The sequence below is a fragment of the Oratosquilla oratoria genome, chromosome 34 (genome assembly GCF_046742065.1).
Source record: "Oratosquilla oratoria isolate Oo_2021 chromosome 34, ASM4674206v1, whole genome shotgun sequence".
Lineage (NCBI taxonomy): Eukaryota > Metazoa > Arthropoda > Malacostraca > Stomatopoda > Squillidae > Oratosquilla > Oratosquilla oratoria.
In genome coordinates, this window is record NC_134810.1 from 26,716,944 (window position 1) to 26,744,853 (window position 27,910).

The 27,910-nt window shown below is 40.0% G+C and overlaps 1 protein-coding gene across 1 annotated transcript in view; it reads right to left on the reverse strand.

Annotated features, from left to right (window-relative positions):
* Window positions 1-416: 416 nt before the first annotated feature.
* Window positions 417-27,910, reverse strand: part of bark (C-type lectin domain-containing protein bark beetle) — a 29,217-nt gene continuing 1,723 nt past the window's right edge. Inside the window, exons 2-3 of the mRNA XM_076173723.1 lie at window positions 7,637-7,797; window positions 417-480 (exon numbers count right to left, since the gene is read on the reverse strand). Of these exons, the coding sequence (XP_076029838.1) occupies window positions 417-480; window positions 7,637-7,797 (225 nt within the window). The remainder of the gene's footprint in view (window positions 481-7,636; window positions 7,798-27,910) is intronic.

A 27,910-nucleotide genomic window follows, 5' to 3' on the forward strand; every position in this document is an offset into this window, starting at 1 on the left:
GCTACCCTCCTTAAGGCCTCTATCTTTCTATCTTTCTCTGGCCACTATCTTTGGCGCGATATTGTCCCCAAGGACAGACGTTTATCGCTGATGAAATTAGCCAATCCACCACAACCATCACTATCACCACATTACTTCCATCATGGCGACTTACTATGCACGTTCTGTTTGGGGTTGCCACGTCCCTTATATACAGGACATGTCCCATATATGATGGTTTTGTCTCCTGTCCTGTACTGACCCTTAAGGGTCACCCCAAATATAATGTATTCAATTCATCTTCAAATTTCGTAATAAGAATGTATTCTACTTTCTTTTCGTCTATTCTCTTTATGAACATAACCTAAATGTAACGAGGAAATTAGTGCTGTTAGAAGCTTACACAAAACTTATATGTTTCGGTATTTGCACCTTGTTCAGCTGCTACGGTTGGCTAAGGACAGCGACACCGTTTTGCTCTCCAGCCGCACTGCTGTGTAGCTGTATCAGCATTCATACTGTCAACAAAGTGTGTTGTTGCTACTTGCTACAGCCCACTTTTTCTAACTTAAAAACAAATACATCTATCAAGATGCCAAAACGTAAGTATAATATCCGTAATGAATGTTCCCAGGAATGGACATTTATCAAAGAAGGCAGTTGTTTTAAACCAAGCTTTCGTGTATGTAATTGTACTTTCAAGACTTAATATATGCACATATTCATATACATACATACACACACGCGCGCACACACACACACACACACACATATACATATGTGTGTGTGTGTGTGTGTATTAAGAGTGTCCCGTATTTCTGACCCTTTTATCTGACATCCTTAGTTCTGTTTTGCCAGAGGCCATCCATTTATCCATCCACACAAGTACTAACAGGACGGGAAATGCCTCAGGTTATCAAAAGACGTAGATTCCACCTACAAATATGTGCAATCGATTTCGCCAACCACGTCATCAATGAATGGAATAAGTTCCAGTCGAGGCGCCTAAATGTAGCATAGTTCAGAGTTGGTGTGAACACTTAAGAAAAATGCTTTATAGTCTCTTTTCATCCAACGTCGTTGTGAACCACGTCTTCTTCCGGCGTGTTTTATCATTGTAACTCGTGATTAATCAGCTGAAAGGCGAAGATCCCTCCCCCACTCCCTTCCCCAAGCTTAAACCGTGTCTCGATCGATCGAGATCCCGCCAAGTCGAAATCCACTCCATATAATGATAACAATCGGATTGCATTTGGCACATCTATACAAACGTGACAAAACCGAACAACATCAAATGATGTACCCCTCGTCCTCCTTTTCCTCCTTATTACCATAAACATCAACACGGTCCACATGATTCCAGCTATACCTCGCCCTCCTTCGCATCTCACTCGCCCGGGCGATTGTTTGCCAACCCTGAATATCATGATGCCTACTCACGCAATAACTATGCCTCCCTCATTTCCTGCTTAGTTCTACATGCGAAACTACCTTCAGTTACCTCATCGTCCCCCACCCTGCCCAAGCACACACACGCACACACATACATGACTCGACAGTGCAGTAGTATCGTTCTCGACAGCTAATTCAGCTATTCGAGTTTGAGGCCCGCCCAGGAATGAAAAAAAAAATCATCATTGCTGCACTGCGAGCCGGATATGCAAATCTGGTGGGCATGGAGTTTGTTTGTTTGTGTGTGTGTGTGTGTGTGTGTGTGTGTGTGTGTGTGTGTGTGTGTGTGTGTGTGTGTGTGTGTGTGTGTGTGTGTGTGTGTGTGTGTGTGTGTGTGTGCAGGTCACAACATCACCCATATATGAGCTATGAACATTCATCCGGAAGGTTAATAACTGTCGATCACGAGTCCAACATACTATCCCAGATCTTGGTGAATTACACACACACACACACACACACACACACACACACACACACACACACACACTTCTTTGCAGATGATGCAGAATTGTTAAAGAAAGTGAGTATTGAAACGGACTGTGACTTACTACAAGGAGATCTGAACAAGGTCTGGGAATGGAGTCAGAAGTGGGAAGTGGACTTCAACATTAAGAAATGTAGCATAATGGAATTTGGAAAAATAAAAATAAAATGATATAAAGACAACATAAAATTGGTGAAAAGGAAGTACCGAAAGTGGGATCTGAAAAAGACCTGGTCATCACAAAAAAATATGTCCCCTGACAAACATACGTATAAACAAAATTGTCGGCGAAACTTATAACTTGCAAAGATCAATAAAAGTAGTTTTTACTTCCTTGGACGAAGAAATGGTAAAGAAAATACTAGTCACACTGATAAGGCCTAAATTGGAGTACGCAGCGACACTATAGTCACCCAGTACTAAAAAGAGTATAAGGAAAATTGAGAGAATCCAGAGAGCAACTACGAAGATGGCCCCAACACTATCATAAATGTCATATGAAGAAAGATTGTCAAAACTTGAACCACTGACTCTGGAACAAAGAGGAGAAAGAGGTGACTTGTTGACCATCTACAGAATTATGAGAGGTGTGGAAGTCCTTGATAGATATGACTTACTAAATTGGGATAAGAGAAACACAAAAGGACATAGAAACTCAAAAAAGACGGTAGTAGAAGAGACCTGAAAAAACAGTTTTACCTACAGAGTGGTGGATGTATGGAACATACCAGACAAAACAATAGTGTCTGCAAAAACAATAGAAGAATTTAAGAGCAAATTAGATAAGACGAGATACAGAGACGGAACACATGCGTAGCTCCCCTTCCTGTTAGATACAACTAGGTAAATACACACAAACGCACACACGCCGTAGCGATAGAGTTCCCGACTGGCACTGCGGCGGTCCGGGTTTGAATCCCGCCCAGGGCTGAAATAATTTCAGTATCGCTGCGCTGCGGGTCGTTACTCCAACTCTCGTGGGCGGGGAGTTGGGTGTGTGTGTGCGTGTGAGGTCACAGCATTACCCATAGATCGGTCATATATGAGTTCTGAGCTTTCTTCCGGGAGGGAAATAGCTGTCGATCACGAGTCCAACACGTGATCCAAGACCATGGTGAAACACACACACACACACACACACACAAAGTGTCACATGAGGGATTGATATGGAAATTGGAAAACACAGGCCTCAGATAAAAGAATTCTTAAAGGGTAGTGAGAGATGAAAAGTCAGAACGAAGTAACTAGAGGTGTACTACAAGGCACGTAGATATGGCATGACGAAAGAAATGAATAGCTATGTAAACTTGTTTGCTGACGATGAAGAGGGTGAAAAGCGAGGAGGTTTGTATAATGTTACACAGAGACCTAGATAAAATCTATGAGTAAAGTCAGGAATGGAAATTTTATTTCAATACAAAGAAATACAATATACTGAAAATGGCCAAAAGTAAGAAAATCCCGATGATAAATTACAAAATAGTGAATGAAACCATAGCAAAGGCAAAGGAGGAAAAGGACCTAGATATCATAATCAAAGAGGACTTCCCCTGGAGCAAACATTAGGATACTCACAGAAGAGACATATAATTTGTTGAGAAATATGAGAATGGCATTTCACTGTATGGATGAGGACATCAAGAAAAACAGAACCCTTGGTACGGCCCAGGGACTAGACTAGAATACGCATCTGTGATGTGGCCACCATACTAAAAGTAATTAAAAAATAGAATGAATACAAAATGATCCCCGTCTACACGGTATGATACATAAAGACTGAAGAAACTAGGACACTTTGGAGGAGCGAGGAGAGGCGACGTGATAATATCTAAAGTGGAAAGATATTTAGAGTGGTTAGAAAAGAATTACTGACACGTGAAGGAAGATCGACAAAAGGCAACAGTATAAAAATAAATATGTCAGAAAGTATAGCTTTCTACATAGAGGTATAGACTTGTGGAAGAAGTCATTAAAACACTATAAACACTAACAACATTTATAAATTAATTCAAAGCATTATTTGACAAGTGGAGGAAAAGAGACGGTTAATAACCATGAGCATTGATCCAACCCGTACAGAACTAGGTAAACACACACACGCGCGCGCACGCACGAACACACACACACACGAACCAAATTAGATCCGTACATAAACTTGAGGGTAGGCATGAATTGAAGATTAGGAGACGAAACCCAATAAGCGTTGCTCCTATCTCGTATAGGCTACTACAATAAGGTATGACATGCATACACACACACAAATAACTCCAGCCCGCTCAACCAAGCTCTCGTCCTCAAGCTAACACGCACCAGCTCTAAGGAATTCCTACCGCCAATGAGTTTCATGTAGCACCATAAAACTCTAGGTGGACTCTGCACCACAAGAATTTTCCTTAGCCAACTATAAAACGAAAACAGGTTCTGTTCCAGTAACACGCTACCGCATTTTCTTTATTTTCTTCATTTGAAAGATTTTTTTTTATGGATTTATTAGCTTAAGAGCTATTGGAAGTTTCATCCGTGCTTGTGTGTTTCTGAATTTTACCGAAAACAGTATACGCATGGCCGCTAATTGACTTCAGTGACTAGGAATTGCTACCCAATGTGTCCGGATTTTCGGCACAAAGCGGCGAGTGTTAATAAAAAAAAAAGATAAATGAATGATAAGAAAAATACAAAGGAAAAACATCACATGACATCTGGAAAAATTATGTGGTTGCTGAGTCATTTTCGTGATGAGTGTAGTAAATAACACATTTCCCATGCCGTCCTATTGAAATTTCTAATGAAATAATATATTTCTCATGTCGTTACGTGGTAATTTCTTAGTTTAGGCTTTGTGCATTGCCAATCACACTGCAAGTGTTCTTGGTGTCGCAGCCGGCTTTGGAGGGGAGGGATGTTGATACTATAGTTTCTAAATACCTCAAGGTAATAAAACGTCACCAGAAAGATGAGTGATTTACCCATACATTACTAAGTAATGAATAAATTTATCCAAAACCACTCCTTTCACTTTTTACGAGTAGCAGTTAGAGACGTATTCTACAATGATCAATCACATACCCACTCAGTTTATTTCAAACAGCTGACCACCTGGTGTGCAATTCTCATATTTGACTGAGTTACAACTCTTGATAACTTCCATTTTTCCTTCATTTCGACGTTTTTTTCGTAAATATTTTTACACAATTATAATAAATTTTCCTCCAAACGAGTCTACAGAACCTAGAATATTCCATTTCGACAAGTTCAATCCAGTCGTACACAACAATGACTGGTTTTATCAACAGCTTATCTAATCTTCGCTATCTCTGGAGCCAGCCACACCTAATCCTGCTCTGTCTAAAAGGCCCAATGCAAGGCAATCGTTACTTGAAATGCCTTAACCCCATCCACACAAGCATACACATGCAAGGAATTTGTTTGGTCTGTCTTCTGCTAAAAACAATGGACGGCAAGTCCATCACGAAGCTTAACCAGTTGACATCAATTCGACAGTTCAGTCAAGCGCTAAGCAACCCCTAATCCTATTCTAGCCAATACAAGCCAACCCCGACCCATTTGTCTCTAGTAAGCCTCATTCCTTTCTATTAAACTTTTACATCACTGTAAACGCATAATAGGAGTAAGCTTGTTGAATATATAACTAACTCCAGAGGTCAATATATTACAATGTATCTTCAAAAGTTCCACTTCTCAATGACTAGGAACTAATCTCCACAATAGAAATAATGCTGGCCACTTTTTAACTTATATCCCTCCTTAAATTTCTCCTTTATAATTTCCATGAATCCACCTATTCGATGTGATACTATCGCCAAGGGAAGGAACACTGGTTATTGTCAAGAGCATATTAAGTGTACTACCAGTACTTAACCCTAGGAATCAATCAATCAGTTCCTTGCCCTAATTATTTCTTGCAAGAGACCCTTGGCTCCTTAGTGACCGGCAACAGCTACCGGATTGACCCATATGTCACTTAATGAAAGAAATAATTCAGTACATTGTTGTCTGGGTATGACTAGGGTGGGGCAATATAAGATGAAAAGTATTGTCTGGGTATGACTAGGGTGGGGCAATATAAGATGAAAAGTTCTGTGTCTTCTGTGTGATGGCTGCATCTGGGGCAGTTTAATTGTTTCTGAGGCTATGCCTATTTAATGTTGAACACTACTATACCAGTCCTCAAACAACAACACAATATATATTCCCAAAGTGACTAATAGTACCAACTAGAGGCTGTTGCTCTGCTTGTTGATCCTGAGAAAAATTTTATCTGCCTCCTTTGTAGGACCACAGATTAGGGTACTGATGTGAGATCAAAAGTTCAAACAAGTGCTCACTGATATTGAAAAAGATGCATGACTGCCATTCAAGAACATTAAAAAAGAGTTTTTGGGCAATCATGGAGTATGCTGTTTTCGTACGTTCACCGAATCTCATTAAAGACATTCACAGATTGGAAAAAGTACAACAGCAAGCCACAAAACTGATTGCAATTATCAAAAATAAATCATACGAAAATCGACTAAAACATATGAATCTGTTTTCCCTAAAAAAGCGTAGACTCAGAGGTGACTTGATACAGATCTTCAAGGTTGTATAGGGAATTGACATCAAAAGTGACAAAATTTTTGCATTGAATGAGAATCCGACAAGAAATAATGGTCGCAAACTGTCAGGAAATAGATTTAATTTTGAAATGGGTACAAACAATTTTGCCAACCATGTAGTTAATGAATGGAATAAACTTCCTGCAGAGGCAGTGCAATGTAGTTCAGTTTGAAGCTTTAAGATTCATTTAGATAAACACCTAAGCAAGATGCTGTAATGACTGCCATTTATTTTATATAATTTGTTTATTTGTTTGTTATTATTTGTCTGTTTATTATTATTTGCTTGGTTTTCATTTATTATTAGTTATCTGTCAATTTGTTATTACTATTTACCTGTTTGTATATTATTTAACTATTCCTATGCATTTATTCATTTTATCTATTATCATTTATATCATCATTTTTTTATCATCATTTTTTTGGCATACGACCTAGTTATGGACCAAAAGGTCTCCTGTCGGCATGCTCCAACCTTGTAATCCTTTGTAAGACCTATTGACTTCATCCGAAAACCTTGGCAATATGAGCCTAAATATTCATTTCTTAGATTCTAACTTGACTTTTTTACTATATATCTTGGTGTAGTCAGTGACATTTTGAACATAGAAACTCAGTACCAAAGAAAATGGAGCCCTTCTATGTTAGCTGATTACTGCTGGACATTTAGAACAGATGTTCTTGTGGACAAATGTAATAAAAAATCCAATATTACTATGTTTCAAAGGTCAATACATTAGTAATATCATATTGATATGTTAACTGAAGATGTATAGTTGTTATAAAATTAAATTACAATATCATACGATAACCGGCATATTCTGAAAATATATTTGAATTTTGCATGAAAAAAATTACCTGTGTTATCTAGCCTGGTCTTAAATTTATTTGTCGTCTGCTTGAATAAATCCTTATTCTAACTTGTTCTACAAAATGACACTTTTGTGTGGAGACATGCTTCCTATTCATTCCATACCAACATATCCTCTCTGTCAATTTTTCCATTCTTTTTCCATTCAAGAATAACTATCATATCTCCTCTTTCTCTTTGGACATGTAATGATCAGATGTATCTGCACAAAAGAGAAAGTGTCAGACTTACTTTTTGGAATTGGAGCAAATGGATCTCCATTTGTTGTTATAAAATATTTGAAGTCTGCCTTGTGTTGGCCGAGCTCCGTCGACAAGACGTAGCTCTGGCATGGTGAGGGGCACACTGGGAGGAACTACACTTGTTAGTAGGATGCCACTGTCTGGGGTTCCCTGGAAAGAAGCAACACAAACATTAAGAAGTTGAGAAGCATACATCAGAAGGCACACAGCTGTAACCAAAATTGTCACTTTTGCCCTATACACTGGACTGTTGGGACATGTAAATCACTGCTGGGAATTGAAGGAGAGGTAGAACACTCAACCCCACATCTCAGAGAATAAGAGACATGTATGTTTCTAATTATGGCACCTGTGCAAAATATTAAGAAGGCATTTGGGATGTTCAATGTACAAAAGATTCTTATAAGCAATATGTTTACAAACAGGGCATAAATACATGAATACAGAAATCAACCTGAGAAAGGTAATAACCATTGCAGCATATGCAAATCACAAGACAGACAGGAAAAGGAGAGTAAGCCAAACCTAAGGTCAGAAATTGAACATATAATACAAAGAATAAATGAATAAATAAAACTAATAATAACAAGTAACCTAACTACAATAAGATAGATGGAACGATAAGGTACAGGTGGAAGAAGAAGAATAAAATAACTCCAGCTTGACCTACTATAAAATATAATGTAAAAATGATACACAACATATAAAAATACATTAAAGCACCTGTCTAACATGTTAAGCCATTCTATGATGTCATTTTTTTTAATGGCACTTAACACATTACTGTAAGCAAATGGCAGTTGCTGACAAGTCTATCAAAAGAAACACCATGTGAGGATGGAGCTTTTATTAGTATGATATTTCACTTGTTTCAGTTATATCAAGTACACAGTCATGGAACACAAAACTCTGAGAACATATAGGAGGACTTGGGGGACAGGGAAAGGTCACTGGAGCTTATGGATAATTAAGGAGGATGGAGAGTAGTTGTCTGTACACAGGAGGACATTTGTTCTCTGCCAATGGACAACTGCATAAGTGGGAAGGTGAACTGCATAAGGTGAAGGGGCATTTGTCCACTGTTTATGGACAAAGGTATGAGTGAGGAAATAAGGTGAAGGCAAATAGAGATAGCTTGTGTTACATATAGGAACAGTAACAACCATCTGATGGACTGGAAAAAGACAGAACTACTGATATACAAGCCCAATCAAATTTGGAGAAAATGTTTGGAAGGAGCCACCATTCAGGGATCTAACACAACAGAAAACAATATATCTAACACTTAACCCCATCTGATTCCTTCACTTCCAATGGTAAACAAAATCTTGGAAAGCTATCCCTACTTGCCCTAGCAGATAGAGTAGATGAAAGATTACTGGAGGCGTTTGGGCACATGGGAAGAATGCATGAAGAAAGACTAGCAAAAAGAGTGTGGAAGGTGGAGGTCAATGGAGTGAACCTGAGGGGTAGAACAAAAATGAGATGGATGGATGGGGTGAAAGGGGGATTGAGTAAAAGAGGAATGTCTGTGGAGCAGGGATAGAAGAAAAGGGATTGGTGTTAACGGAGAATGATTGTGAATAGAAAATAATCTGACATGACCTGATGGAATATCTACTCATTTTCTCTATTTCCACATGAGAGGATGAGGGAAGGTCGTTGTAACGAGAAAGCAGATGTCCCCGATGCCATGTCTTGCTGCATTGTTTCTGACCTGGGCAGTGGACAGGGAAGACCCTTCATCCACAAGGAACTCAGATAAAAGGGAAATGATTGATGAGTGGGGGTGGGTGTATGCCTTGGCTGGCTGCCTCTCTTGTATCAGGGAAGAAGCATTTTGGTATACAAGTATACATGGATAGCTCTTGGGTATGTGTTGGTTAGTGTAGTGCATGTGAGGTGGAACCATGAGTGGCATGTGTTACATTTGATGGATGTGTGTGAATAGATTATTGGTCTTACACATGATGAACACTGTAAGAGAGTGGGTTGATTTCCATACCTCTAGCTACTGGGTGTGGGAGGTCAGGTACCAGAGTACTGACCTCTTTAAGTGAAAAATCCGAAAGAACAGAGAAAAGGATACTTGGAGAGAAGTGGTATGATGAATAGTTTCAGGGACTGACCCAGAGACCAGCACCAGTCCTTTAGGATTATACCTCTTTGTGGAGGAGGGGTGGGCGTGTACACTTGCACAAAATCATAATTTCAGTTGATGCATGACGTCTTCTCATCTTCACCAATTCCATAGCAAAGAGGCCTTGAGTAGGCTGGACACAACATACAAATAACTATACTCCAATAAACAAAATAACACCACAATCTATATTACCTCCATTCACTGATTCCACAACAGTAAGAATAGATGATACACAACACAAAGGTGGACACATCACAGTGATACACAATAGTGTACCCTTCTCCAACAAAACATAAATAACCAAAGAAGCACTAACAGACACCAAAACAGAAATAACCTCAATTCAAACATAAATAAAGGAAATAATTAACAACATTAAAAGTATCTACATACTACCCACCTCAATCCCAAGACGTTACACCTTTCAACTCGCTAACCATAGAAAATACAATAATCAAAGAGTGAAATAAAAAGGCCAAACCCAATTAAAAAAGAACCTTAAAATTCTAGGTCCCACTTTTGATACTCATATATGACCTTCAACCTGCAGATCAAAGATCTGACAATGGAATTCAAAAAGAAAATAAACATATTTGAATAAATCACAACCACATCCACAACAAAAGGAAACTATTAACTTTCTACAAGCAATTCATTAGAAATAACAATTGACTATCTCCATCTTGAAGGCTTTCTTCCTGTCTCCTCGTTTGACTTCTGACAGGCCCAAGGAAGAGTGACGTCAAGGCCTCGCTTCTGAGTGCCCTGGAAGTCGAAGAATATCACGCTGGCCACTCCTGGAAAGCACATGCGGTGCATGCGATCCGCGTTTTTGGACTCCGGGAATTTGTTCGACATCGAGCATTAGACAGTCCTCCTCCCCCGTGGCAATCTCCATGCGCTAACTTCCACATCTTCCCCCTCACCAAGAGGAAGGCTGACTGTGACCCGGCACGAATACGGCATATGGTCTTCGAAGCCATGAGAGCTCGTCATACTATACCGGCAGCTCTGTGGACTCCCTCACATGATTGTGAGGCGTGGCTTTTGTATCCACCGATTGGATGACCGCACTATGGAGTGACGGAAGCTCCACTCTACGGACGGAGCTCGCTGCCATATCCACGGCTCTGGTTCACGCCCTCTCTGCTGGGCAGGGGGCAGTCGTGATCCACACAGAGCTAATGAGTGCTAGTGACGTCATTCGGTTGGGCAAAACAGATGACGTCTTCTTAACGACGTCATTTCAGCACTCGCTGAAGCTTTTGTACCGTCAAGACAAGTCTACAAGGCTTCATTAGATCCCATCATATTGGGTTTCCACGGAACGCTATTGCGGATGCTGTTGTCAAGGCAGCCGCGATGTCCAGCAGAGTCACACTGCCCCTTACACCTACGATCACACAGATCAAAGGCGTCATCATCAAGAAGGGTCGATCATAACAATCATTTTGCTACTTCGGACTCAGCACGGAGGTACTACCTCGTTACTAGGTAGGAGGCCATCCATCTGCCTACTGGTAAAAGAACGGAATCTATCTTCCACAGGATCTGCATTGGATATCGTTGTGGGTGGCAAGTGTTACATGCAGGGAGAGACAATCACGAATACTGCAAACTTTGTCTTCGCCTAGGCCTCACCACGCCACTCACCTCGGAAGTAGCGGCGCGGCACCTCACAGGATCCCCTTCCGTGGCAACCCTCAGCTTCCGGAAGACACGCCCTCCCCCTGGCGTTGTCTAGGGTCGAGAGGTGCCCTCCCTTCCTGATTTCCCGGTACCGCCACTCCCAACAGAGTGGCATCACGTGAACACCGCCTCGTGAATTTTGTATGTGAACTTTGCCACAAAGCTGGGGTCCGGGCGGGTGCCATCTCCCAATCCCCCAAAATAAGGGACAACCACGTCTGGAACGGACACTATCCCAAAAAGGACTAGTTTGGGTGGATGATTACTCTGCATCATGATACATTCCAGTGTTGGTATAGAACTCACATTTCAAAAAGGAGCCTGGAACACATGATATAAATAATAAAAGGAGAAAGAGAGAGGGGGGAGAGGGAGGGAAAGAAAGGGAGAGGGATTGAGAGTGAGAGAAAATGAGGAGAGAGGGAGGGAGGGAAAAAGGAAGAGGGATTGAGAGACAGAGAGAGAGGAAGAGCAAAGAGAGAGTAAGAAAGCAAAAGAGGGTTTAGGAAGCGACAAGAAGTGAGGATTTAGAGAGGGGGAGTGAGAGAGAGAGAGGGAGGGAGGGAGAGATAGAGGAATAGGGGCTAGAAGAGGAAGAGTATGAGGCGAAGGCGAGGAGAGACGTGGAGGGAGAGTAGAAGAAAGAGGAAGAGGGAAATTAAGAGAATAAAGAGGAGTAGTATGAGGAAGGGAGGAGGAAGATGAGAGAAAGAGTAGGAAGAAGTAGAGCAAAAGCACGAGGAGAAGGTGGAGAATAGGGAAAAGAGGAGGAGGAAAAGGAAGAGGAAGATGACTATGTGAAGGAGGGGGAAGAGGAGTACGTGAAGAAGAGGATGTGAATAAAAGAGGAATAAAACGAGGAAAAAGAATGAGAGGGTAAGAAAATGAGCAGACGGGGAAAGGTGGAGTGAAGGGAAGATGAGGCGAAATACGATATGGCGATAGAGGGTATGAGGAGGAGGAGGAAGAGGAGGGGGAGAAGGGAAGAAAATGGGGGGGGGGAAGAAGACGAGGTAATTTCTAAGTAGTCGTGTCCCACAGACAAAGAGAAGACGCAAATGACTCACGAAGGAAGGAAGTGGTGGAGGGAGGCAGGAGAAGGTGGGGGGGGGAAGTGACAAGGAGGAGGAGTGGGTGGAGTAGGAGGAGGAGTGAGAGCGGTTGTTACAATATATGATGCAATGCTCTGCTGGTTCCGTAGGCACCCCCTGACAAGCCTCAGTGACGGAGTCATGCACAGGAACCGAGGTGGAGCCGGAAACAGGTCTGTAGATACCAGAGTATAGGCGGATCGAACAAGTATAAAAAATGTACGGCGGCATTCTTTCTTTTTACCCTCATGTTAAAAGGTCTCTTCCCCATTATAAATGAACTAGCCACCCTTCACCCACCCAAATACCCAGTGCCTGAGTCAGAAGCAATGCAGCGAGACACACCACATTCACTGCAGGGCCCGACAGCCGAAGCGAGTTACCCTCCCCTTCCCTCACTACTACCACCACCACCTTTACGTGGCGACCCTCCCTCCCTGGTCCCCTCACGCGGAAATAGAGAAGACGAGGAGAAATCTCTTCGAGCCACGTACGTCAGTTCATCGTCCATTTACAATGTACGAGTACATTACTACGTTCCACTTCTTTCATTTTTACAGCTTAGTATTAGTTGGTTATCTACATTATGTGTTTTACAAACTTTCGTGTTAACTGTTTTGTCCGCCCATGTTATTTTATTTTTATTTTTTTTACTTTGATTTTGTTGGTTACACTGCGTTTTTTCTGTATTTGCATTTTTGTATTTAGGTATATTTATTCATTTTATCTGTCTCCGTGCTCTTTTTCATGTTTTGAATTTTAGTTCGTGAAGTAGGTTTCAATGGACTGGTTTGGGGGGATTGTCTTTCGCCGTTTTTATTCATCTCCACATTCTCCTTTTCAGTATTTAGTTTTTTACTAGGCGGTAGTGTTTCTAGACCTTTTCCTTGTGGACATTTTGTTCCCCTTGCTATTTTATATATGCGTATCTATTCATTCATTTATTTATTTTTTACTTTAATTCTATTTTCTGTTTAATTTTATTCTGGGTGACATTCAGTATTGGTGCAGTCTGACTGGGTGGCTGGTTGACCTAAGTGTTACATCTACATTTTCAGTTTTTTTAGTATAATGTGTTTCTTGTATTTTATTCTTATTGAGATTTGTGCTTTTGTGCACAATTGTCCAACCTGGAGACAAGTGTATTTCCTGGGGAGTAACAGTCACATCGGGATGCTTATCCCAGTGTAGCTTGATTGCCCTTAATATGTTGATTTCCTTCGTTTTTACTGTATAGCCCTGAAGACAAACCCGGACAGGGTTCAAAAACGTAGGATTAAACTTCTAACCTCGAGCCCAGCTATTCACGAATATATATATATATATATATATATATATATATATATATATATATATATATATATTGTAATTAATCAACCCAACTGTCGCCACCGCTCTACACCGAGTACTACACCGAGTACAAAAGAGCCACAACCTGATATATATATATATATATATATATATATATATTGTAATTAATCAACCCAACTGTCGCGCGACTCGATCCAGGGACAACCACTCTACCTACTACATCGAGAGTACAAAAGAGCCAGAACCTGATATATATATATATATATATATATATATATATATATATATATATATATATATATATATGTATATATATATATATATATATATATATATATATATATATATATACATACATATATATATTATATATTATATATATACATATATATATATATATATATATATATATATATATATATACAATCTCTTATTTTAAACTGTGAGTTTACTTCACAAATATTTTATTGTGGCCGACGTCTTGGAACGGTCTTGTTCCATCTTCAAGGGCGAAGATCCTCTTGCGGTATGTCAGCCACAATAAAAGATTTGTTTAGTAAACTCACACAACGTAAGTTTAAGGTACGCAGTATAGAAAATATACGCATAAGAATTATCAAAAATAAATCCTCAATAGCCTTCAATCTCGTCTGCCTATAAGAGATTATACTACCTGGATATATACAATACATATAATATATATATATATATATATATATATATATATATATATATATATATATATATATATATATATTGCTGGTTTCTAAGAACAGACGCCGGCGAATGGAAAATAAAATCAGTGTGAGTCACCCTTCTGCGACGAGACTTCAACGCTGGTGACGTCAAGTCGACGGTAGACTCGTTGTCCTTGTCCAGGCCCATGCTGTCCCGTGTACAAATATCTGTCCTCGTATTCTATATGAATTATTTACAATCCTCAATCTCATTAATAACAGCACCTCTTCTGAATGCGTGTTTGTAAGTTTTCTTAAATCATTGTAATTCTAGTGTGTGCTCTTTTTCCAACTGTTAAAAAAAAACATAAAAGTCTGTTGTGTCCAATTAACTCCCCAGTAAATCTTACCGAGTGAGAGCAGTTGTCTAAAATGTCGAAGAACTTCAGTATATGCTACATGGTACGTTAAAATGTCAGGAAACATAAGAGAACATATACTTTATTAATCCGAAGTAAAGATTATGAACGTTGGCCACTGATGTACCGGGCACAACTTTTGACGCAGTGGAGCCTTGAATACAAAGGATTACAAAGGCGGAGCATGTCAACAGACCTTTTGGTCCATATCTAGGTCAGATGCGGAAAAAAGTTATAATAATGATAAATAGAAATAAATAAAAATTATATTAATATAATAAGTGCATAGGTATAGTTAAATAATAAACAAACAGGTAAATAGTAATAATAAATTGACAGATAACTAATAATAAATGAAAATCTAGCAAATAATAATCAGACAAATAATAGCAAACAAATAAACAAATAAAAAACAAATGGGAGTCATTACAGCATCTTGCTTTATATAAACGAATTTCAAACCTTCGAACTGAACTACATTGCACTGCCTCTGCAGGAAGTTTATTCCATTCATTAACTAAACGGTTGGCGAAGTTGTTTCTACCCACTTCCAAATTAAATCTATTTCCTGACAGTTTGAGACCATTATTTTTTGTCGGATTCTCATTCAGTGTGAAAATTTTGTCACTTTTGATGTTTTCAATTCCCTTTAGAATCTTAATCTGTATCAGGTCACCTCTGACTATACGTTTTTTTTTTTTTTTTAGGGAAAACAGATTCATATGTTTTAGTCGATTTTCGAATTATTTATTTTTGATATTTGAAATCAGTTTTGTGGCTCGCCGTTGTACTTTTTCCAATCTGTCAATATCTTTAATGAGATTCGGTGACCATACGGAAATAGCTTATTCCAAATGCGGATGAACTAACGACTTATATAGCTTGTTAATGAGAGATGGACTTTTGAAGTCAAAAGATCGCGCAATCAGTTCTAGAATCTTATTTGCTTTCTCAGAGGCTGAAATACACTGCTTAGATGACTTGAGATCGTTACTGATAATTACGCCCTCTGACCTTGACTTTTGACCTATATTTAGAATGATTGGTGGAGTTCATCCTTGGAATCATCTTTACAATGTACAATTATATGGTTATGATTAAAGCAAGTTAAGACGCCCAAACGTGCGTTAGAACGTTACAAACAGAAAAACGTCTAACAGAACAAAGTAAAATAGTTGTCTAAAGTACTTTCGACAACTAACAAACCGGTACAAACTCCCAAACACGGAAGAAGCATAAGAATATAACGGTAGTGCAAATATTATGAAAGCCAAATTTCGTTCCATGCATCACCGGAATATTCTCAGTAATATTAGACACCAACTCAGCCAACACCAGTACATTGACCTTCCAAGTGATATGTACCACCTGCCTGCTGTGCACAGTCAGCATGGATGCAAAATTCGCCACCAGACACGAACGCATCTTCTGTGCATAACCGTCACGTACGCATAAGCTTTGTTGCGTCGCATGGCTTTGTTAGCATTCAGAGCTCATTGTGTTAGGCTGCGCAGATCCCAAACATCACTACTTGAAAGTGATAGCGCCAACAAATCAGGTATCATTAAGAAATCCTGTCCCCTCAACTAAAGAAAATACTCTAGCATTAGCGAGAACATTTTTTCTGGAGAGCTGATGATATGGACTGTAACTTACCAGCGCTTCTATACTTGTGGACAGTCTCGTGCAGATATTGTGTGATTTCGGATATCGGGTTTGTTAGTCGAGGGTATTCAACTGAGTTATATATATTTTTTCTTAGGAAGTTATATAATGATACAAGTATCGATGAAGTCACTGCTGTTTGATGCTGTACATGACAAAGTAGGTGGTTGTTATCGAGTGTTGTATATCGGAGATCCTAGCAGTACGTATGATATTGTGAGGGGAGCCTCACACTAGCAAATGGGAGGGTCGTTTCCTGCCACGATGTAGTCATGTGTAAGGTGGGGAATGTCCTGTTTTTTTACATACTTTTAGTGCTGTTTCAACACCTTTTGTTTGAGAAATGTCATTTCATCCACGGAGTACCAAATGAATTGGACTTCGATGTTTTTCAAAAATTTGCAAGGTGAATTTTGAATGTCGAGACAACTCTTCATATCATTCCCATTAATTAAACATTAATCAATCTCCCTTTTTCTTTTTTAAATCAAAGTAATTGAAAATTAACATAGATGTCTTTACTCACAAGTTGAGAGGGCGCAAATTTAAAGTCTACCCTGAGCACAAATCAACCAAGGTCACGCTTACTGCAAGGGCATTCTACGAGGGGATTGAGAAATTCGTAGCTTAAGGTACAAAATTTTATTTCGTGATAAATTGATACATTTATTTTTCAGTGTAATCCCCTTGCAAGTTTACACACTTTTTCCAACGGTCGTGAAGTTTACGAATCCCCTCTTCGTAGAAGCTTGAGTCGGTCCTCCAAATACACCTCTACGGCATCAACGACATCATCCGTGGAGAAATGTTGACCGTTGAGCTCTTCTTTCCTCTTGGGAAATAGTAGCCTGAGGGAGCCAAATCAGGTGAACTGGGCGGATGTTCGTTCAACTAGCTGAAAGTCGCAATCATGTATGACAGCAGGAGCCACGGCGGATTTGTGCTGGCGCACTGTCTTGATGGAAAAGCACCCCCCAATGACAGCTTTCTACGCAGTTTTTTCTTCTTCTTAATTTTCTCTCGCATCTGTCTTATTAAGTTAGCATAGTATGGTCCAGTAATGGACTCACCCTTTGTCAGATAATCTGCCAATAGCACCCTATCAGAATCCCCAAAAATGGAAGCCCTCACCTTCCCTGCAGAAATAATCGATTTGGCCTTCTTTGGAGCTGGAAATCCATGATGCTTCCATTGTTTTGATTGTTCATTCGACTCAGGCTGGGAGTGGTGAACCCAAGTCTCATCCATGGTCTCATACCGCCGGATAAGTCTTTGGATCAGCATAAAAATGGCAAGACTGTTCTTTGGCATATTGCATCAGGTCCAAGAAATTTTGGGACCTATCGAGTTGAGACCTTCGTCATTTCAATTTGGTTGCGGATAATTGCATGAACACGTTCCTGGGAGATGCCCAACTCTGTCACAATAAAAAAGTCAGTCAAACACCGATTAGTGAGCAACATGTCATGGATTTTGTCGATGATTTCTTGAGTGGTGACAGTGGCAGGCCTTCCTTAACGAGGGTCGTCTTTCAGGTTGTCCCTGCCCCGTTTGAAATCAGCTGCCCATTTTTTAACCATGCTGTATGAAGAAGCATTGTTTAGTAGAGTAGCCACCATGACCTCGTGAATTCCCTTTGGAGTTAAGCCCTTGATGTGGAGGTATTGAATGACTGCCCGATGACCAATTTTATTCATTTTCTCTACAATACCTTACTGTCCCCAATCGTTAACTGTAAAAAAATATTAGTTGAAGGCTTGAAAATTCTTATACAGGCTTATGAAAGATTAGGATTTGTGCGAAAAAAAAAAAAGCTACAAGTCTGTATCTCGTATCCTTCTACCATAGGCCACGAATTTCTCAATCAACCCTCGTACTCTACGGTCATACCATAAATCAAAGAGTGCTTTATCTTCGTTTTTTTTTTTTTTTTTTTTTATAACGAGAGTTGATCTAAAATTGTACACACGTAACGTGAATAGTTGAAACGTGCCGCGGGTAAAGAAGAATAATGAAGAGAATTCATTTTTCTACTGGTTTTAAACGAGTACGTTAAAATTCTAAAGGTCACAGATTGCATAATAAAGCAAATATATGGATATTTCTCTGACCAGTACTGTACGAAAACGTTCATTGCATTTACGCATTTATTAGTAGTTCGCCTATGAGATTGCTAGTCTTTTATTCCTAACAAGTCTTAGAATGTATTTATGCTTTTAATGATGTCGCTGAGATCATGTAAATATGAAATTTCACGTTTTACTTTCACTTAATCAGCAACGGCATAAAGAAACACATAAAAATTTTATTGGAAAAATATATAATTTGATCCGACACGGGATTGTCACCAGGACCTTTTGATGTACCTTTGGTAAATGACTGACCTCAAATAAAGGTCATTATATGCCCTTTCGAGTAACGAGACCCTATCTCAGTAGGTACTTCCTTTTGTCCTATCGAAGCTGAAGCTGTTGTAATGATGAAATGCCTTGTCCGTGGCTTGAGGTTTACACTAGTAGAAATTTTCTGGATGACCCCTCCTTTTCTCTCTCTCTCTCTCTCTCTCTCTAAGGCTTGCGGGGCTGTTATCCGCTTGGACCTCAACCTTGCGGGGGTCATGAAGAGTTCATACATGAAATCGGTTGGAATCCACATGATCCCACTGTTAGAATGGTGATACCCAGGGGAGACCAGGAAAGGAGGTCACCCCTTGACCTTAGGCAGCGCCAGTGGGAGGGTGTCTTCCGGAAGTTGAGGGTCGCCTCAGAAGGGGATACAGTCAGATGCCGCGCCATTCCTTCCGAGGTGAGGGGGCGGGGGTTGAGGCCTAGGCGAAGAATGCCAGTGGTTTTCCACTGTAACAGGTAGTGGTGGCAGGGCTGTTACACCGCAACCCCACAAAGTTTGCAGTGCTCGTGGCCGTCCCTCCCTGCGTTAAACACTTTCCACCCACAACGATATCCAAGGTGGATACTGCGGAAGATAGATTCCGTCCTTCTACTAGGAGGCAGGTAGATGTCCTCGTACCTAGTGACGAGGTAGTGCCACCATGATGAGGCCGTAATAGCAATAACGCTGATATGGTCAGCCATGGTCATCAATCTGCCTTTCTTGATGGTGACGCCTTTGATCTTGTGATCGTGGTTAAAAAGGGCAGTGTGATCCTGCTGAACCTCGTCGATGCCTTGGCGACAGCATCCACAATAGTGTTCCCTGGAATCCCAATTTGACTGATGATCCAGTGAAACCTTGCAGACTTTCCTTGCAAGAGGTTCAGCAAGTGCTGGATTGACGCCGTTAAGCGAACGTCATCCGTTGTCTTCCCCGACCGGATGACGTCAGTAGCAATCCTCGATTCTGTATAGATCACAACTACTCCCTGATTCATCTCCTAGCTCGATCACCTCATCGGGAGTTACAAAAACCGCGCCACACCCTCCTATGAGGGAGACCACAGAGCCGTCAGTGTAGTACGAGCTCGCTGTGGTTGGTTGGGGGAGGGGGGTGATGGACTTATGGCCTCAAAAACCATGGGCCGCAACCGCCGTACCGGGTCACAGTCAGCCTTCCTCCTGGTGAAGTGGAAAATGTGGAAGCTGGCACAGGGAGATTGCCACGGGGTAGGGGAGATATAGGATGGATGGGGCAAGTCTATATATAGACTCCGAACGAGTTCCCGGGGTCCAATGGCAATGATCGCACTCACCGCAAGTCCCTTCTAGGAGTGACCGGTGAGGCTTCCCTCGACGTCCAGGACACTCGAAGGGAGGCCTTGACCTTACTCTCCCTTGGGCCGGTCAGAAGTCGAACGGGAAGACAGGATGAAAGCCTCTTCGCCCGTAAGCGAACTCCCGTCTGCTGCGTACGATTCACCACACTGATCATGAAGGGGCCGCAGTGAAAGTGCGGAAAGCCTGGTTATGGAGGACCTCGAGCTCTCCCTACGATGTGAGGCTGAGAGAGATGAGTCACAGCGGTTTAATCCACTACAGAACGTACTACTTGGATATAGTACGTTCGGAGGAGCTTGAGCCCTGTACCCGGCCTCGTCATGGCTGGAGGAGTTTAATCTCGTCTTTGTAGCTTGACAGAGGTACCTGACCTCCGAAGCGAAGGAGAGTATTGAGTCGATCCAGATGCCCAGATAGTGATAGGTGGGCATCCAGATGAGTATGTCGCCTTGAAGGGTAAGAGGGGGACTTGTTGCCTCAATGGTCTCTTGGGAAAGCTTGTCCCATGCCTGGGTCACCCGTACGGCGAAGAATGTCCTCCTTGGACCTGGTTGGTACTGAATTTTGATTTTTTTTTATGCCATGTCCTTGTGTGATCCTGCTGAGGGAAGTCTTGAACAGATTGTTTCCTCAGGTACTGCACTGTCTTTGTTAGTTCATCTCGATCCGTCGAGTATCTTGAGTGCTCGGATCTCATTAGTCCTTTGCCATAGAAATTCGAGTGCAGGTAATTTGAGGCTGCGAAGTCGCTCAGGATAGGAGAGATGGGAGGCTACTCGCCAGTATACTCCTTCAACTTTTATCTTCCTTCTAGGTTTCAGCTTGCCATTTACAAATCTGAAAAACAAATTAGGTCGATCCTCACAAGATAACATCCTTCTCGAAATTCTTTTCTTGTATGTCTATATATCAATACGCTTGTACCTATGTGTCACGCAGGATCAGAACCCACTATGTGTGTCACACAGGATCAGAACCCATTGGAAAGCCTTTAGATCCAGTTAATCTTTTAAATCTCGTGAATCTTTAGATATCGCTGATCTTTTAAGTCTTCTGGATCTTTTAGATCTTTTGGGTCTCTTAGATCTTGTGGATCTTTTTGATCTTGTAGGTCTTTTACATCTTGTGGATCTTTCAGATCCCATTGTTATAGGTCAGTTTTTATTTAGCAGTATTCAAACGTCTATACAAGTTTAATCATAGGTTACATGAAGATAATCAAACGTCTATAAAAGTTTATTGTGACATGACATAAACGATTCAATTTTTTTATTGCCTTTATGATTGACCTAACAAGAGAGAGAGACGACTCGAGAGTCCGCTGCGCATTCCGCGCTTCCAACGGGGAACGTGTGACGTCATGTCGCGTTGCTTTCTGAGCTCCAGACAGAACCTCACGAAAATAAGTAGATAGATAAATAAATAAACAGTATTCAAACGTCTATACAAGTTTAATCGTAGGTTATATGAAGATAAACGTCTATAAAAGTTTATTGTGACATGACATAAACGATAAAAAAATTATTGCCTTTATGATTAACCTAATGAGAAAGAGAAAGAGATAGAGACGACTCGAGAGTCCGCTGTGTATTCCGCGCTTCCAACGGGTAACGTGTGACGTCATGTCGCGTTGCTTTCTGAGCTGACAGAACCTCATGAAAATAAGTAGATAAATAAATAACCAGTATTCAAACGTCTATACAAGTTTAATCATAGGTTACATGAAGATAATCAAACGTCTATACAAGTTTATTGTGACATGACATAAACGATTCAAATTTTTTATTGCCTTTATGATTGACCTAACGAGAAAGAGAGACGAATCGAGAGTCCACTGCGCATTCCGCGCTTCCAACGGGTAACGTGTGACGTCATGTCGCGTTGCTTTCTGAGGTCCTGACAGATCCTCACGAAAATAAGTACATAAATAAAGATAAATAAATTAATAAACAAATGAATAAACAGATAAATTAATAAACAAATAAGTTAATAAATAAATAATCAAATGGGTAAATAGATATATTGTTAAGTGTTTCGTCACACTCCTCCATAGGTCCGTGAAGACAATTCAAACGTCTATTCAAGTTTATCCATTGGTTCCTTGACGATAATTCAAACGTCTATACATGCCTCTCCTGCACATGCGCAAGTATATTCTGGATGGATTAATTTTATCAAGGATACTACAAACTATATAGATCGTCGAACTACAAAACTCAGTTGTTATTTTGACTTGAAATTACTGGTATTTCAACTAAAGCCCAAAACATGGAAGAGTGAGACAACAGAGAGAGGCACCAAGAGAACGCCAGAGAAGAAGACAAGAAGGATTACGAGCATAAGAAAGACAAATAATACGAGACCGTAATAGAGAACGAATGCAAGCATTGAGGAACAATATGAACAATCTTGAAAATTTGCGGAACAGAGATTTACAGAGAAGAAATTATATGAATGAAGAGGAAAGAAGGCAGTATTTTGAAAATATGAGGAACAGAATAAGACAACGAAGAAATAATGTAAATGAAGCTAGACATTTGAGGTATTGTATTGGTCAAATGAACATAGTGTGTCACCATTGTCAGGCTTTGAGATTTTCAAGTGAACCTCTGAATTGCTGCCACAATGGGAAAGTGTCTCTTCCTTAAGTGAATATCCAGCCATTCTCAGGCAACTATTTGAAGAAAATCATGCAATTATTATTATTATCATTGATATTATGATGATGATTATTATCATTATCATAATTATTATTATTGTTATTATTATGATTATCTTTATAATCATTATTATTATTATTCTGTTATTATTATTATTGTTAACATTATTATTATTGTTATTATCATTATTACCATCATATAATCATTATCATTATTATTATTCTGTTATTATTATTGTTAGCATTATTATTATTGTTATTACTATCATTATTACTATTATTATTATTATTATCGTTATTATTATCATTATTATTATAGTTGTTATTATTAATGTTATGGTTAAATATTATTTCTACTAATATTATCATCATTATTACTATCATTATCATCAGTAGTAGAAATAGTAGTAGTAGTACTAGTTAACATTATTTTTCTTTGCCAATGCACATCGTTTGCTGAACCATTCTTTTTTCTTTTGTGTATTTCTCTTCCAGTCATCTTCGGTGAGCTATATGCCTTTCCACTAGTATCTTTTAAATCATCATAAAGACATTCTAGTTCTCAGTTTCGTTACTTCACTTCCAATCTGCTTCATTTTTTCTTCAAGCTAGCAAAGTTTGCCTTTCCAACGCTGCATATTCCTTGTCTGTATATTGCCTCTTAATCCTGTATTCACCAAATTCGATAACCACACAATCACGCCCACTTGGCACCAATAATTGAATGCCCCAATCACCTCAGGTTCCTTTGTTAAAATAAAACCCAGTCTTGCAGGTATATCTTTGCCTCTGTATCATGTTGGTTCCTTAACCCAGTGGCTCATTGTATCATTGTTACGTCCAATATGTTGCTCCAGAATCCCTCACTCCCTAGTGGTAGCCGGCTGTTGTCGGTGGTAAGAGAACATTCCGGTATAGACGACAGAGGGAACATGTGTTCTTATGTTCCCTGTCTCCCATTGCGGTGTGTTCTTTTACCGCCAACGAACGATAAATCTTTGTTAATCACTGATACCTTAGCTTGTACTTCACTCTCAAAGACAGACAAATTATTATTTATATCTCTGTGATCAACAATTGGAACACGCACAGCTAACCAAAGATATTAATCTGTGTTGCAATTCTGATAATACTATTGCTTGTGACAAACGATGATAAGTCTTTGTCTGTGATCAGCAATTAAAGTAACACGAAGGCGTTGATGTGTCACACACACACACACACACACACACACACACACACACACACACACACACACACACACACACACACATATATATATATATATATATATATATATATATATATATATATATATATACACACTCGACGAGCTTGAACTTGACTGTATGGGCATGTAAAAAGAATGGAACTAGAAGGATACGAAGGGAGACCAACTGGGAAAAGACCTGTAGGAAGACTGCGAATGAGGTGGAGGACACAGAGAAGGCCATCGAGAAGAAAGGCACCACCATGGAAGAAGTTAAGAGAACAAACGCATACGAAGAAAAACCAAATGGAGAAGATTCCTCTGGCGCAAGAACTGACAGACCGTAGCAGTCTAACAGGAGGGTGGGCAGTGAGCATATATATATATATATATATATATATATATATATATATATATATATATATATATATATATATATATATATATATATGTGTGTGTGTGTGTGTGTGTGTGTGTGTGTGTGTGTGTGTGTGTGTGTGTGTGTGTGTGTGTGTGTGTGTCTGTCCAAAAATGTATACTTTATTCTTTAACTTCTGTGTGTTCACTGTGTAAATAGATTTGACTGTTTGCACAATTCCTCCCATGTATGAAGTTAGTCAACGGTAAACAACAAAAAAGTTTGTCGGCGTTAAATAGCAATAAAGTTTGTCGGCGTTTAAATAGCAATAAAGTTTGTCGGCGGGAAATAGTATGAAATACAATGAGGCTTGTCGATGGTACATACGTGATAAAGTTTTATGTACTGTGGCAACTGCCGACAGGTCTAACAAAAGAAGCGCCTGAATGTGAGGACGGAGCCTTTATTAGTACGACGTTTCGCTTCTTACAGCTTTGTCAAGTACACGTGCTTAATAAGGATATAATAAGCGAAACGTATTGATACAGTTTCCGTCCTCAAATGGCGTTTCTTTTGATAGTGGTGAAGTTTATCGGCGGTAAAAGAACGCACCGATTCCTCCTATATTACCTCTCCACAGTTAAAGTTGCCCATTAGAGTTATATTCTCACTCCTTTAACTAAACCATTTCAAGTTTCTCGGCTGTTTCTTAATCAACTCTCCGCCCTTAGCACAATTCCATGCTATTCTTTCTGGTTTTCCCCTACCCACTTTTTTATTTGTTATTCTTATATTATCTCGGCCACTCCCCCATTTCCATTTTCTTTACTCTTATGCTGATTTTCACGCTTATCACCACACAACCTCGCATTTCCCCTCAATATCCCTTCTGTGCTATATTTTTCCTCGCTCACTTGAACATCAAAAATATTTGTCTATGGTCCCTTCTCTAGCCATTTATATTTAACATATATAGGTTTTATGAAATCCCTTTACTTTCTTCCTTTCTCTCTCTCCCATTATTTATCATTTGTTGTAGACTTACTTCCTCAATTCCTTATCTATCACTAATAAAAATCTCGTCCTTCCCTGTTGATTCCTTATTTTTTCCTGTATCTTCTGCTCTATTTTTATGTTGCATCCCTTTTTATCTATTCTATAATTTGTCTGTACTTGATAGTTTTTATTATTTCTTGTTAATTCACTCGCTGTGCTTTGTGATTTGAAATTAACATTCAATGGTCATGTATCTCCTTGTGTATGTATATATGTGTACATTAAGACATACAGCAAACTTCCATGTCTGAACAACTTAAATGTAGATTACATGCTGTTAAGAATTATACCACCAAAATACATTGTACAGTATGTGTCAAATATATATATGTTTGTATATTATATACGGTAAGTTGAGAGTAGAGGATAGATGGAGAAAGAGGAAAAGGACAGAAGGTAAGGAGGTGCTTAGAGTAAAATGTTTAAATGAGAAGGAAAAGGAGGAGTACAAGAAGAAGCTGAGAGAAGAATGGGAGGGAGTGAAGGATAGAGTAGAGGTAGGAGTGGAGGAGGAATGGGGGTGTTTGAAGGAGGAAGTAACAAGGTGTGCAAAGAGTGTGTGGAACAAGGAGGGTGGGATGAATTAGAAGGAAGGGTAGCGAGGGGTGGGATGATGAAGTGAAAAGGGTTGTTGAAGAGAAGCGAACATTCACGGACTGGATGCAAATTAGGACGAAACATATGAAAGGTGTAAAGAAAAAAAAAAGATAAGCAAAACATATGCTAAAAGATGCAAAAGGAGGCCCAATGTAAAATGGGGTGGAGTATGACAGAAAAAATAAAAAACTGTTTTGAAAGGAAGTTAATAGAGGAAGGAGAGGCGAATCAAGTAGAGAAGAAAAGGTAAAAGGTGCAGATGGAGAGATGACCACGGAAGAGGAGGCGGTAAGGGGAAGGTGGGCAGAGTATTTTAGGGAGCTGTTAAATGTGGAGGATAAGGAAGGAATGGTGGTGGTAGTGGAAGGCGCTAATAAAAGATAAAGTGCAAGTAGTTATTAAAATTACGAGAGCAGATAAGGCACCTGGGTTAAATGGGTGTCATGCGGAGTGTTTGAAGAAGGGAGGCACAGTAATTGTGGACTGACAAATGAAGTTGTTTAATGTGTGTCTAGAGTAGAGTGCCGGAGGACTGGATGGGTGCCTGTATAGTTCCACTTTACAAGGGAAAAGGAGACCAATGTAAATGTAGTAGTTTCAGAGGGATCAGTTTGTTGGGTGTAGTTGGGAAGGCTTATGGGAGGGCTTGGATTGAAAGGATTAGGAGAGGAACAAATGTTGTAATTGGTGAGAAACAGTGTGGGTTTAGGAAAGGTGGGGGTTGCGTGTATCAGGTTTTCGTAATAAGATATATGAGAAAGTTTTAGCCTTTTTTGTGGGGCTCTATGAATTAGGAAAAGGTTTAGGACAGGGTAGACAGGATGGCACTGTGGAAGGTTTTGCAGATACATGGGATTGGGGGAAACTGTTAATGGCAGTCAAGAGTTTTTACGGCAATAGTAGAGCTAGTGTTAAAATTGGAAATGGAGAGAGCGAGTGGTTTGAGGTAAAGGTGGGATTGCGTTAGGAATGCGTCATATCGCCATGGCTGTTCAATGTGTACATGGATGGGATGGTGCGTGAGGTAAAGGCGTGAGTAAAGGGCAGAGGAACTGGAGATTGTTAAAGTAAATGGAGAAAAGTGGAAGGTGAGCCAGTTGTTGATTGCTGACGACACTGCGCTTGTAGCAGGGTTAGAGGGAGGATGAATGGAGTTAGTGACGGAGTTTGGGAAGGTATGCGATAGGAGAAAGTTGAAGGTAAATGCGGATAAAAGCAAGATGACGAGATGTACTAGGAAGAGGATGGCAGTTTATTGGAAGTACGCCTTAAAGGAGGCTGGAGGAAGTGGATAGCCTGAGGCAATGTGACAGGAAGTGGGGGTAAAGGTAAATTGTAACTTGAGAGAAGCGAGTAAATGCCTCGGGGGGGATTAAAAAGTATCATGAGAAATAGGCATTTGGGAAAGGATACAAAGAGGAGATTGTGTGAAGGGGTGATTGTGCCGACGGCTTTGTATGGGGCAAAGACTTGGATTTTAAGAGAGGCAGAGAGGAAAAGATTGTGTCTGAGATAAAATGTCTGAGGAGTACGGTAGGTGTAACTTGGCTAGATAGAGTGAGAAATGAGGAGGTGAGGAAGAGAGCGGGAGTCGAAAAGGAAATAACAGGGTTATTGAATGAGTATTGGGGTGGTTTGGATCCATGGGAAGAATGAG